The sequence below is a fragment of the Carcharodon carcharias genome, chromosome 7 (assembly GCF_017639515.1).
Source record: "Carcharodon carcharias isolate sCarCar2 chromosome 7, sCarCar2.pri, whole genome shotgun sequence".
Taxonomy (NCBI): Eukaryota; Metazoa; Chordata; class Chondrichthyes; order Lamniformes; family Lamnidae; genus Carcharodon; species Carcharodon carcharias.
In genome coordinates this window covers 170,540,374-170,555,379 of record NC_054473.1, presented here as the reverse complement: position 1 = coordinate 170,555,379, position 15,006 = coordinate 170,540,374, and the positions used below count along the sequence as shown (strand labels likewise).

At 40.3% G+C, this 15,006-nt stretch overlaps 1 protein-coding gene across 1 annotated transcript in view; it reads left to right on the top strand.

Annotated features, from left to right (window-relative positions):
- LOC121280396 (uncharacterized phosphotransferase YvkC-like) overlaps positions 1–10,648 on the top strand; it is an 81,993-nt gene extending 71,345 nt beyond the window's left edge. Inside the window, exons 21-22 of the mRNA XM_041192348.1 lie at positions 6,388–6,462; positions 9,871–10,648. Of these exons, the coding sequence (XP_041048282.1) occupies positions 6,388–6,462; positions 9,871–9,947 (152 nt within the window). The 3' untranslated portion in view covers positions 9,948–10,648. The remainder of the gene's footprint in view (positions 1–6,387; positions 6,463–9,870) is intronic.
- Positions 10,649–15,006: the final 4,358 nt, after the last annotated feature.

Sequence of the window (15,006 nt, the reverse complement as noted above, 5' to 3'; positions counted from 1 at the left end):
GTTGCACCGCGGTTGGCTCTGCTGCACAGGGGAGGAGTAAAAAGTGTGGGAATGCAATAGTTATAGGGGATTCAATTGTAAGGGGAATAGATAGGCATTTCTTTGGCCACAAACAAGACTCCAGGATGGTATGTTGCCTCCCTGGTGCTAGGGTCAAGGAGGTCTCAGAGCAGCTGGAGGACATTCTGAAAGGGGAGGGTGAACAGCCAGTGGTCGTGGTACACATTGGTACAAACGACATAGGTAAAAATAAGGGATGAGGGCCTAAAAGTAGAATATAGGGAGTTAGGAAGTAAGTTGAAAAGTAGGACCTCAAAGGTAGTGATCTCAGGATTACTACCAGTGCCACATGCCAGTCAGAGTAGAAATAGCAGGATATATTGGATGACTACGTGGCTGAAGAGATGGTGTGAGGGGGAGGGTTTCAGATTCCTGGGGCATTGGGACCAGTTCTGGGGGAGGTGGGACCAGTACAAACTAGACGGGTTACACCTGGGCAGGACCGGGACTGATGTCCTTGGGGAAATATTTGCTAGAATGGTTGGGAAGGGTTTAAACTAAAATGGCAGGGGGATGGGAACCTGTGCAAGGAGTCAGAGGAAGGGAACTCAAAGACAAGAACAAAAGGCAGAAAGCGGAATAAGAAAAGTGAGAGTCAGAGAAATCAAGGGCAAGAAACAAACAGGGTCTCAGTGAAAAATAGTGGGAACAGGACAAGTAATGTTAAAAAGACAAGCCTTAAGGCTTTATGCCTTAATGCGAGGAGCATTCGCAGTAAAGTGGATGAATTAACCACACAAATAGAGGTAAACAGGTATGATATAGTCGGGATTACAGAGACATGGCTGCAGGGTGACCAGGGATGGGAACTGAACATCCAGGGGTATTCAGTATTTAGGAAGGACAGACAAAAAGGAAAAGGCGGTGGAGTTGCATTGCTGGTTAAAGAGGAAATTAACACAATAGTGAGGAAAGATATTAGCTCCGACAATGTGGAATCTGTATAGGTAGAACTGAGAAATACTAAGGGGCAAAAAACATCAGTGGGGGTTGTATATAGACCCCCAGACTGTAGTGGTGATGTTGGGAATGGCATTAAACAGGAAATTAGAGACACATGTAATAAAGGAACATCTGTAATTATGGGTGACTTTATTACGCATATAGATTGGGCAAACTAAATTAGTAACAGTATCGTAGAGGAGGAATTCCTGGAATGTACACGGGATGTTTTTCTGGACCAATACGTTGAGGAACCAACAACAGAACAGGCCATCCTCAACTGGGTATTGTGTAATGAGAAAGGAACAATTGGCGATCTAGTTGTGCGAGCCCCCTTGGGGATGAGCAACCATAATATGATAGAATTCTTCATCAAGATGGAGAGTGACATAGTTGATTCTGAGACTTGGGTCCTGAATCTTAATAAAGCAAACTATGATGGTATGAGGTGCGAGTTGGCTATGATGGATTGGGAAATGTTACTTAAAGGGATGACAGTGGATAGGCATTGGCAAACATTCAAAGAGTGCATGAGTGAACTGCAACAATTGTGTATTCCTGTCTGGCGCAAAAGTAAAACAGGAAAGGTGGCCAAACCATGGCTTACAAGGGAAATTAGAGATAGTATTAGATGCAAGGAAGAGGCATAGAAATTGGCCAGAAAAAAACAGATCTGAGGATTGGGAGCAGTTTACAATTCAGGAAAGGAGGACCAAGGGATTGATTAAAAAGGGGAAAATAGAGTATGAGAGTAAGCTTGCAGGGAACAAAAAAACTGACTGTAAAAGTTTCTATCGGTATGTGAAGAGAAAAAGTTTGGTGAAGACAAATGTAAGTCCCTTACAGTCAGAAACAGGGGAATTTATAATGGGAAACAAAGAAATGGCTGCCCAACAAACTACATACTTTGGTTCTGTCTTCACAAAGGACACTAATAACATACCAGAAATGTTGGGGAACACAAGGTTTAGTGAGAGGGAGGAACTGAAAGAAATCAGTATTACTAGGGAAATGGTGTTGAGGAAATTGATGGAATTGAAAGCCAATAAATTCCTGGGGCCTGATAATCTACATCCCAGAGAAAAGGAAGTGGTTCTAGAAATAGTGGATGCATTGGTGGTCATCTCCTGAGATTTTATAGACTCTGGAACAGTTCCTACAGATTGTAGGGTAGCTAATGTAATCCCACTATTTAAAAAAGGAGGTAGAGAGAAAACAGGGAATTATAGATCAGTCAGCCTGATGTTGGTAGTGGGGAAAATTCTAGAGTCCATTATAAAAGATTTAATAGCTGAACATGTGGAAAACAGTGGCAGAATCGGACAGAGTCCGCTTGGATTTATGAAAGGGAAATCATGCTTGACAAATCTGGAATTTTTCAAGGATGTAACTAGTAGAATTGATGAGAGGGAGCCAGTGGATGTGGTTCATTTGGACTTTCAGAAAGCTTTCAACAAAGTCCCACATATGAGATTGGCATGTAAAATGAAAGCGCATGGGATTGGGGGTAGTGTATTGAGATGGATAGAAAACTGGTTGGCAGACAGGAAACAAAGGGTAGGAATAAATGGGTCTTTTTCCGAATGGCTGGCAGGCAGTGACTATTGGGGTACTGCAGGGACCCCAGTTATTCACAATATATATTAATGATTTAGATGAGGGAATTAAATGTAATATCTCCAAATTTGCAGATGACACAAACCTGGGTGGGAGGGTAAGCTGTGAGGAGGATGCATAGATGCTTCAGTGTGATTTGGACAAGCTGAGTGAGTGGGCAAATGCATGGCAGATGCAGTATAATGTGGATAAATATGAGGTTATCCATTTTGGTAGCAAAAACAGGAAGGCAGATTATTATCTGAATGGCTATAAATTGAGAAAGGGGAATGTGCAACAAGACCTGGGTGTCCTTGTACACCAGTCACTGAAGGTAAGCATGCAGGTGCAGCAGGCAGTAAAGAAGGCAAATGGTATGTTGGCCTTCATAGCCAGAAGAGTCGAGTGCAGGAACAGGGATGTCTTGCTGAAATTGTACAGGGCCTTGGTGAGACCATACCCGGAATAGTGTGCAGCTTTTGTTTCCTTATCTGAGGAAGGATGTACTTGCTATAGAGGGAGTGCAGCGAAGGTTTCCCCGACTGATACCTGGGATATCAGGACTGACATATGAGGAGAGATTGAGTCAATTCGGATTTTATTCGCTGGAGTTCAGAAGAATGAGGAGGGATCTCGTAGAAACCTATAAAATTCTAACAGGACTAGATAGGATAGATGCAGGATGTTTCCGATGGTGGGGGAGTCCAGAACCAGGGGTCACAGTCTGAGGATATGGGGTAGACCATTTAGGACTGAGATGAGAAATTTCTTCACCCAGAGAGTTGTGAGCCTGTGGAATTCATTACCACAGAAAGTAGTTGAGACTAAAACATTGTATGTTTTCAAGAAGGAGTTAGATATAGCTCTTGGGGTGAAAGGGTTCAAAGGGTATGGGGAGAAAACGGAAGCAGGCTATTGAGTTGGATGATCAGCCATGATCATAATGAATGGCGGAGCAGGCTCGAAGGGCCGAATGGCCTACTCCTGCTCCTAGTTTCTATGTTTCTACCACAACCACATTTATTTGCACCCCCCCTCCCACCCCACAAAAGCAAAAATGGTGGGTGCCAGGTTCAGTGGTGTGCGTTTTGGAATCGGGTTTCTAGTAGCATTTTGGCTTAGCCAGGGACCTTCTCCGTCATTGTGAAAATTCAGGCCTAAGGGACAGATGGAATGGTGTCAAAGGGCAGAGCTAAAAAGAAACAAAGATTTTGTGGGCTTTTAAACATGGAGAAGGAAGAAACAAGCGGAAGGGTATTGGGAGGGAATTCCAGAAGGCAGGAATAAAATGACAAGTTGGGCATACCATGAAGCTCAAAACAGGAGTAGACCCGTGTCATATTTGCAAAAGTGCAACCTGGGACATATGAAGATGCTTACAAACATACAAATCTGGAGCAGGCAGAGGCCACTCTGCCCCTTGAGCCTGCTCCACTATTCAATAAGATCATGGCTGATCTGATTGTAACTTCCACTCCACATACCTGCCTAACCCCGATAACCTTTCATCCCCTTGCTTATCAAGAATCTGCCTTAAAGATATTCAAAGACTCTGCTTCCACTGCCTTTAGAGGAAAGAATTCCAAAGACTCATGACCCCCTAGAGAAAAAAAATTCTGCTCCTCTCTGTCTTAAATGAGTGACCCCTTATTTTTAAACACTGACCCCTTGTTTTAGATTCTCCCACATGAGGAAACATCCTCTCCATATCCACTCTGTCAAGGCCCCTCAGGGTCATAAAGGTTTCAATCAAGTCGCCTTTTACTCTTCTAACTTCCAGTGGATACAAGCCTAACCTGACCAACCGATTCTCATAAGACAACCCTTTCCTGGTATTAGTCTAGTAAACCTTCTCTGAACTGCTTCTAAAGCATTTACATCCTTTCTTAAATAAAGAGACCAATGCTGTACACAATACTGCAGATGTGGTCTCACCAGTGTCCTGTATAATTGAAGCATAATCTCCCTACTTTTGTAATCAATTCCCCTTGCAATATAAAGGATAACATTCTATTAGCTTTCCTAATAGCTTGCTGTACCTGCATACTAGCCTTTTGTGATTCATGAACTGGGACATCCAGATTCCTCAATCTCGGAGGTCTGCAATATGGTGCTAGGGGAGCACAGCATGGGGCAAGGCTTTGGAGCCATTTAAATGTAGGGGTAAGGATCTTGAGTTTGATTCAAAGGGACACAGGGAGTTAAAGACATCCAGCAAGGCCCAAGGTTTTGCTGTACAAGGCTCTCAATGACTAGCAAGCCATTGAGCAGAGGAAGTGGAAGTGAGCAGAGAAACCAGGAGAGCATGGAAAAGTCTTCTTCAAGTGATAGATGTATGAAAGCCTCGGTGACAATAAAGGAGAAGTGGGCAAAAAAGAATATTCGAAGGTGAAAGTGTGCAGTTTTATGAATATGGGGGTGAAAAAAACTGAACTTTAAGTCAGTTAGCATATTCAAGTTCCACACCACGAGACTCAAGCTGAGCTGCTGGGAAAGTTACTAGAATGGAATAAAAGGAGTTTATGGGAGTTAAAAAAATTAGTCTCAGTTTTACCAATATTAATTTGAAGTTAATATTGACAATTTTCCTTACGAGGATAAGAGTTGTCAGGAATCAATTGTGACAGTGGAGCAGTGAAAGTATGGCAGGCTCCACCTGTAGAGCAGAGTCACTGCTGGGAGCTCATCTGCATTGTAATGACCCTGCCCCAAACCCAGGTGTCAAGCTAGTGGGCAGCAATTACACACTGCTTCACCTCGAGTGGCAAGGACATTGCAGAGGAAAATCCAGTTCTTAGTGTCACACTGAGAGTTAGAGTAATAACCAACTATCATGAAGCTAGAAGAGAGAGCAGATAAAACCAAGAATCACCAGCATGCATATGGAACCTGATCCTCTCATTATGGATAATGTCTCCAAGAAGGAGAATGTAGACAAAGAGGAAAATGTAACTACATTAATTTATTAATAAATATTAATCCCAAATAATAAATATTCATAATTATGAGGAGGAAAATTGTCATTATAAGATAAAATTGTTTGTTTTCATCATAACCTTACTGGGGTCATTGGCACCATCTTGCTTCTTCTCCAACCGTCTTCAAGCTTCCTTCAGTCCACATCTTGTGGCTATTTTTCTTCTTCCTCTTTTGTTTTTACCCTCAATTTCTCCTTCAATTTTTGCCAGGGCAAGACTGTTGTGTCTTTGTTTCCAATGTCTGTACTTGGCTATTTCTAATTGTACTTAGCAATCCTTTTGATTCCTGAACTTCTGCTCTTGATCTCACCCACTCATTTTTCTTTCTGTCCATCTAACTGATTCTGAGCATCCTCCTCCATACTCACATTTCAAAAACTATTATCCTCTTCTCATCCTCTTTCTTCCAAGTCCAATTCCCACATCCATAGAGTGCAACACTCTACACTAATGACTGGACTAGACATTTTCCAGCTTCATGTGGATGCTTTTGGACTTCCAAATGCTACTTAAGTCACCGATCACTCCTTTTGCCCTTGTTCATCTAACCTGGATTTCAATGTTAAATGTAACTATGGTGTGAAAGTAACTTTCACGGTCATAGTTTAGTCAGAGATTGATGCCGAGAAATACATGATGGATGGCCTACACACTCACATCTATTATATAGCAAATATCAGCCTGTCACAACATAAATTCTGTAATCTGACCTGGGAATGTTTGGAGTTATTTAATTTCTAAGTGCTGTCAATGATAAATACAGATACATAAAGAAATGTTTCCATTGATCACGGTGTTCAATTCTTCATAGGTGCTGTAGTTGCACGAGAATATGGATTACCATGCATTGTAAGCTGTGTGCATGCAACAAGCCTGTTCAGATCAGGTAAGTACTATATAACACTGAATGGTTCTATTTACTTACCAGCATGGCTTTGACCCCATGGTCTACATTAGGCCGTGTGAATATGAGTGGTTGAAAGAACTAATCCACATACCGAGCACAGTGAAGGTGTGCTTGTAGATGCTCAATGCTGCAATGAGTTTTGGACATGCAAACATATGAACAAGGAGCAGGAGTAGGCCATTCAGCCCCTCGAGTCTGCTCCGCCATTTAATAAGATCGTCTGCATCCCACCTGCCAAAAACCTATCAACCCCCTTGCTTCCCAATAATCTATCCACCACTTCCTTAAAAATATTCAAAAACTCTGCTTCCACCACCTTTTCAGGGAGAGTTCCAAAGACTCACGACCCTCTGAGTGAAAAAAAATTGCCTCATCTGTTTTAAATGGGTGATCCTTTATTTTTAAACGTGACCTCTGGTTCTAGATTCTTCCTCAAGAGGAAACATCTTCTCCAAATCCACCCTTTCAAGACCCCTCAGGATCATATAGGTTTCAATCAAGTCACCTCTTACTCTTCTAAACTCTAGCAGATACAAGCCTAGTCTGTCCAATCTTTCATTGTAAGACAACCCACCCATTCCAGGTATTAGTCTGGTAAACCTTTTCTGAACTGCTTCCGACACATTTCCATTGTTCCTTGAATGAGGTGACCAGTCCTGTACACAGTACTCCAAATGTGGTCTCTCTGGTGTCCTGTCCAACTGAAGCATAACCTCCCTACTTTGTATTCAATTCCCCTTGCAATAAATGATAACATTCTATTAGCTTTCCTAATTACTTGCGTACTTGCATACTAGCATTTTGTGATTCATGCACTAGGACACCAAGATCCATCTGCACTTCAGTTCTGCAATCTCTCAGCATTTAGATAGCTTTTATCCGTCCTACCAAAATGGAAAAGTTCATATTTTCCCACATTATACTCCATCTGCCAGATCTTTGCCCACTCACTTCACCTATCCATATCTTTTTGTAGCCTCCTTATGTCCTCTTCATAACTTACTTTTCTACCTATCTTTGTGTCATCAGCAAATTTGGCAACCATCCCTTCAATCCTTTCATCCAAGTTATTTATATAAATTGTAAACAGTTGAGGTCCCAGCATTGATTCCTGTTTCATCTTGCCAACCTGAAAAAGGCCCATTTATGCCTACTCTCTGCTAGCTGTTAGCCAGCCAATCTTCTATCCATGCCAATATGTTACCCCATATACCACGAGCATTGCTATTGATAGTGATTCCTGTAGCCTTGCCAGCATGACTGAGGCAGTAGTGTTAAATGCACTTCATTCATACCATTAACCTGCACATCCACTGTCCTTGTGAACTACTGCCCCATCTACTACCTCCTTTCCTCTCCAAATCCATGGATGTGTTGTCATCTCCCAAATAACATGCCCATCTTTCTCGAAATTACATGTTTGCATTCCTCCAATCAGGTATTGAAACAGCTTTTATCAGAGTCACAAATGACATCCTATGTAATTGACACAAAAGTAAAATTTTCCTCCTTGTCCTTCTCAACCTGTCTATAAGCCTTTGTCATGGTTGACCACACCATCCTCCTCCAATGCCTTTTCACTGTCATCCAGCTGGGTCGGGCTGCAATTGGACATCATACAAAATTCAGTTGCTTGTTCCAAGTTCCGTTCACCCTTCACCCTTGGCCTACAATGCTGTTGTTTAAGTAATAGCTCAATTTTAAAATTCTCATTGTTATTTTCAAGTCCCTCCATCACCTCACCTCCACCCCCTTGCTTTCACTATAATTTCCCCCACCCCAACAGCCCACCATGATATCTGTGCTCATCTAATTCTTGCATTGTGAACATCCCTGATTTTAATCGCTCCACTGTTGGTGGCTATGCCTTCAGCTGCCTAGGCCCTAAGTTCAGGAATTTTACACCCCCCAACAACACCGCACACCGCCCTGTCCTCCTGACCCTGTAAACCTCTCCGCTTCTTTACCTCTCCTCCTTTCAGATACTCCATAAAACCTATTGCTTTGACCAAACTTTTGGCCATCTGCCCTAATGCTACCTTATGTGGCTCAGTGTCACATCCTCCTTTATAACATTCCTGTGAAGTGTTTTCGGTTGTTTTATAAATACAAGTGGTTGTTGTTGTTTTTGTTGTTATTATGACAAGGGCATAAGTCATGGGCTGATCCTGGCTCACATAGTTGTGCACAATGGATTCTTTGTAAGAGACATAACATTTAAGCCTATGTTCCAGGTAATTTGTATATATTTAATGTAAACTGTTTGTAAACAGTCACATATTTGAAGGAATAGGATCATTTATCCTTTCTTTGTATTCAGATATTGAAATGGTTTTATGCCTTGGGTTGCATTACCCATTAATACAGATGGAGAATAGTCCATTTGCGCTTATGTCCAATATGCTTCTTTGTGGTCAGGGCTTTCTGTTTCAAATATGAAAGAGAAAATAAACACATCTGCACATAATAAAAGCAAAATACTGCTGATGCTGGAAATCTGAAATAAAAACAGAAAATGCTGGAAAACTCAGCAGGTCTGGCAGCATTTGTGCAGAGGGAAACAGAGTTAATGTTTTGAGTCCAATATGACCCTTCTTCGGAAGTGGAAAGAGGTAGAAATGTGATGGGTTTTATGCTGTTGATATAGGGGGGTGGGCGAGTGGAACAAAATAGAAAGTCAGGGTTAGGATGGAGGGAAGTTACAGAAGATACAGACTGGCACTGTGGGTGGGGAGCGAGAAATCAAAATGGAGGACAGAATTCATGGTCTGAAGTTGTTGAACTCAATATTGAGTTCAGAAGGTTGTAAAGTGCCTAATCGGAAGATGACGTACTGTTCCTCCAAAGTGCCAGTCTTTATCATGTTCTCATGTTTTTGCTTTCAGATAGTACTGACCTCTTTCTCTGCTATTAACATATTCTACTATTTTGCTTTCAGACAGTGCTGATCTTTATTCTGCTATTAACACCTACTCTGGACCAAAGCTTTTGTCTTCTTAATGTCATTACCACTCCCTTTGTCTTGTGTTCCATAACATCTTTATTATTTAATCTCCCCTGCCCTCCAACCTATCCCTGACCTTCTATTTTGCTCCACCTGCCCCTCCCCCCTTCTTAAACAGCAAAAACCCATCATATTTCTACCTTGCTCCAGTTCCGAAGAAGAGTCGTACTGAACCCATAACGTTAACTATTTCTCTCTCCACAGATGCTGCCAGACCTGCTAAATTTTTTTTCCAGCATTTTCTGATTTTACATCTACACATAACTTGAATTGCATTATTAATTTCAATTCAAGACAAACCTTTGAAAAATGAAGGGTTGAATTCATACATATAAAGTTCTTTTTCAGTGCGTTATGAAAAGTTTTTTTTTCCATTTTTATAGGTGACATTGTGATTCTTAATGCAGAAAAAGGATTTGTGCAGAAAGTTGAAGAGACTGAAAATTCTGATTGTACCTAGAAGGTGTGGCCTCACTTCTATCAGTTTCCAAAGGGTGCTACCAGGTTTCAGTTATATCAGTATAATTTGGCAAAAGAACCAGAGGGAGATGAATTTTTTCTTTTTTTGCAGCATATTGTGAAAGGGTGATGAAAGCAGATTCAATTGTAGGTTTCTAAAGAGAATCGGATATATACTTGAAAAGTAAAAATTTGCAGGGCTATTGGGAAAGAACAGGGAAGTGAAACTAATTGGCACAGGTATGACAGGCCAAATAGCTTCCTTCTGTGCTATAAAGCCCCAGCTATAAATACCCTATAGCTGAAATGATATTTCTCTTTTTACTTCTTTAATTAAGGTGGATGTGCCATCTGAATAAATATGCAAGGGTTATATAAACCAAATCTTTGGCTAATCACACAGATTAGTCCACGAAGCTCACAGTTGCTCTGAGTTGATTCTTTTATCATCACTCTTCAACTTAGACAAGAGATGAAAAGAGCTTTACATTTTCAATAACTCTTAATAAAGTATCATTAAGGACCATGCCAAAATAGTTTTTAAAATAAATCCAGTTATTACAGTTTTGAGTGTTCCTATAATTTTTTTAAAAATGTTTAATACTTAAGATCGGGAAAAGAAATGTGAAGACTTGCATTCTAAACAATTTCTTATAGCTCTTGCTGCATTATTTTTAATTAAACATTTAATGTTGTACTATTTTTGTGTAGTTTTTGTGTTCCTTTTCAGCTTTCTGCTAAATGGATTAGTATGCACTCAACCATCCTAATATCAATGAGTGGGTAGCGAAGATTAATGGTTGATGCAATCCAACATTAATGACGGAAGGCAATGGGGATCAGGGGAAAATGTTTCCAGGGAGTTGAGTTAAACTAGCACAAAGAAACATGGTGGTTGGGAGCTAATCAAGTCAGCACCAGGACATCCCTGCAGGAGTTCCTTAGGCTAGATCCTCGGACAATAAACCTTTCCTATTTCATCAATGGCACTGCCACCATCACAAGGTCAGAAGAGGGGCTGGTCTCTGATGTGTTCAGTTCCATTCACAATTTCTCCGATAATGATGTAGCCCATACCCGCTGCAGAAAAACCTTGACATTAGGCAGGAAAAAGCAGACCACTTGATCGGCACACTATTCATCACTATTTCTCATCATTACTGAATTAAAATCCTGGGACTCTTTACATAACAGCACTGCAGAACTATCTTCACTACAAGAACTGCATCTGTTCAAGAAGACGGCTCACCTCCACCTTCTCAAGAACAATTAGAGATAAATGTTACAGGTAGTCAGTGTTAAAGTTGAATTACTGAAATAATCCTTCCCCATTTCACTATTGATGAATTGACCAAGGGATCACATTGAGGGTCATTTTAGCCTAGCATTGACAAATAAATTGAAAGTTCTAAAAAATTGGGGTATCGTAATTGAAGTTGTATAAAATAAAAAAATGTTGAAAATTCACAACAGGGCAGACAGCACCCGAAAGACAAAGATGGGTTAGTGTTTCAGTTGAGATCCTTCAACAGAATTCAGTATAAGCAGAACTTCAACAAAAATCTAAGGTTAAGTTAGGTGGCAAGTTTCTTTTAATGTTGACTAAACAAGTTATTGAGAAAGTTCCTGATTTATAATTACTAAGAAAGCTTAATATGTGTAACACAGGTAAATTATTATTAACCTGTAAGCATAGAAAATATTGTTAGAGCTTAGTTTAAGTGAATGTGATATATATTCATGTTAATTTGTGTTGAATTATCTGATAAATTTATTTGTAAAACCTATTGTGTACATGAGAAAGAGAATAAGTTAGATATTCAGAAATAGCAGCAGAAATCTTTGATGTATCTGGTTGTTTTTAGTTTAACTATAAGAAAATAGGAAGATAGGAATAGGTTTAGGCTATTCAGTCAATTGAGGCTGTTCTGCCATTCAATTAGATCAGAGTTGATCTGTACCTCAACTCCACAGAAAAGTTACAGCAGAGAAGGAGGCCATTCGGTCCATCCTGTCCATGCCAGCCCGAGGACACCCAGGTGCCCTTTCTAATCCTACCTTCCTGCACCCGGCCCATAGCCCTGCAACTTACAGTACTTTAGGTGCAGACCCAGGTACTTTTTAAAAGAGTTGAGTTTCTCCCTCTACCACCAACTTAGGCAACGAATTCCAGACACCCACTGCGTAAAAAAGTTCTTCCTCATGTCCCCCCTACACCTTCTGCCACTTATCTTGAATCTATGTCCCCTGGTTCTAGAATTCTCCATCAAGGGAAACAATTTTATCCTGTCCACTTTATCTATTCCCCTCATAATTGTGTACACCTTAATCAATTCACCTCTCAGCCTTCTTTGTTCTAAGGAAAATAACCCCAACCTATCCAATCCCTCCTCGTAGCTACACTTTTCTAACCATGGCAACATTCTTGTAAACCTCCTCTGCACTCTCTCCAAAGCTATTACGTCCTTTCTGTAATGTGGTGACCAGAACTGCACACAATACTCCAGTTGTGGCCTCACCAGTGTTTTATACAATTCCAACATTATATCCTCACTTTTATATTCTATATCTCTGCCAATGAAGGAGAGCATTCCATATGCCTTCTTTACAACCTTGTCTACTTGAACTGCTGCCTTCAGGGACCTGTGTACTTGTACGCCAGAATCTCTCACTTCATCTACCCCTCTTAGTATATTCCCATTTATTGTGTAATCCCTGTAACTGTTTGACCACCCTAAATGTATGACCTCACACTTCTCTATGTTAAAATCCATCTGCCACTTTACCATCCACTCTGCCAACCCATTTATATCATTTTGGAGATTATGGCTATCCTCTACACTATTCAATACTCGGCCAATCTTTGTGTCATTTGCAAATTTCCCAATCGTGCCCCCCCACGTTCACGTCCAAATCGTTAATATATAACACAAACAGCAAGAGTCCCAACACCCAGCCCTATGGAACACCACTTGAGACAACTTTCCATTCACAAAGGCATCCATCAACCATTACCCTGTGTTTCCTGTTACAAAGCCAACCTTTTATCCAGTTTGCCACATTACCCTGAATCCCATGGGCTTTTACTTTCCTGACCAATCTGCCATGTGGGACCTTGTCAAATGCCTTGCTAAAATCCATGTACACAACATTTACTGCACTACCCTCATCAACCCTTCTTGTCACTTCCTCAAAGAATTCAATTAAATTTGTGAGGCAAGACCTTCCTTTAACAAATCCATGCTGACCATCCCTGATTAGTCCATGCCTTTCCACATGACAGTTAATCCTATTTCTCAGGATTGATTCTACTAATTTGCTCACCACCGCCCTTGTTCCTTATCCCTTGAATCTTTTAACAAATAAAAGTCTAGCAATCTCAGGTCTGAGAATTTCAATTCACCCAGCACCCACAGTCTTTTGGGGGGCAGAACTCCACATGTCCAGTATCCATTGTGTGAAAGGTTCTTCCTAATCCACTCCTAAATGGCAGAATTCGAACTCTAAAATATGTATGTAAACATGCATTTCAAATCATAATTCAATCATTAATATATACCATCTCAGCCATTAGACAAAATGTAAAATACAAGCTAATGGTTTATTTTACTGATGGGTCAATCTAATGTTTTCTGATTATGTTTTGGGATGTGGGCATTTATTATCTATCTATACACCTGCCTTGTTGGTATTTAGAGTCAAATTACATAATGTATTGAATTCAATTCTATAATCTACCTTGGTTGAAACTGAATTGCAACTGTTGTGTTGCTAATCCTGTCCTATAAGCGTTACACTACACGAGCCCAATTTTGCTGATACACGTATCATCATTTCATCCTGAGCATAATCTCATAAATTCATTTTCTGTTTCTAGGTTTTAATTTATTGGGCAATGTGTCGACTTACTGCAACCACAATCTGACCATAGCTCAAATCACTAGAAAATCTAATTGGACATTTTGATTTTGGTTCTTATCTTATGGGTCAGAAAATTACAGCTGGTACAGCAGGATACTTTCCTGTTGTGAACAGTAAATTTGTGGATAAGTGGGAAAAGGTTGTTATGATAAATAATCAGCTTACTAGAATTATAATAACAGGAAAGTCATCAGGTCTGCTTGTTCATCTCAATGCTACTCTAGTTATTATGAAGCATTACCTCATTTTACAGGGCAATAGGCTATACAAATTGCATTACTGGTAAGTGGTTACACCTCAGTGGCACTCAAATCAGCTGCCCTCTTGTCACTCTCATAGTCTCACATCAGCAGTGCTTTTACATACATTTATCATTTTAATATAAGGGCTGATTGTGGAATGAGCACAGGACTGTGTCACAAAAGTATGATAATTCTCATAATATTATTGTGGTTTATTGTAGTAGGTTAATAGTAGGGTTTGGATAGTTTCTGTGTGTGTGTGTGTGTGATTTAATTGAATAGGAGGCAGCTGGTCTGGAGGCTTTAACTCATCAAAAGAGGCTAGGTTTGAAATGCTAAATACGTAAACATGGCCGAAGTTTTAGAATGTGAGGTGAGGAGAATTTGCATTTTTAGATAAATCAGGGTAGATTGAATTTCACAGAGATGGTAGGATGTTACACCTAGCCAGAGAAGCTAGGCCAAGCAGTGTATTTATTTTTCCTGAAGGTTACTGATAGGATTAGCACCATGAAAAGATATTATGAGAAAGGTAAAGTTCCAAAAACATATGGGAACAATTAAATTTGCATTAAAAGGAGAAGAGGCTATGTGTCAGAAAGGAAGGCATGGCAAGATCTATCAGAAGTGTGAAAAGCCTCTGGTATTTGTGCATTAAGGATGTTGTCTACAGAAACCGAAGCTGGGAAAAGCTACTTTGAATTCTACTGTCCAGGATATTATGGTGACTTAAGAACAAAAAAACTGCGGATGCTGGAAATCCAAAACAAAAACAGAATTACCTGGAAAAACTCAGCAGGTCTGGCAGCATCGGCGGATGCTGCCAGACCTACTGAGTTTTTCCAGGTAATTCTGTTTTTATTATGGTGACTTGCCTGGATCTGCTTAAATCTATGT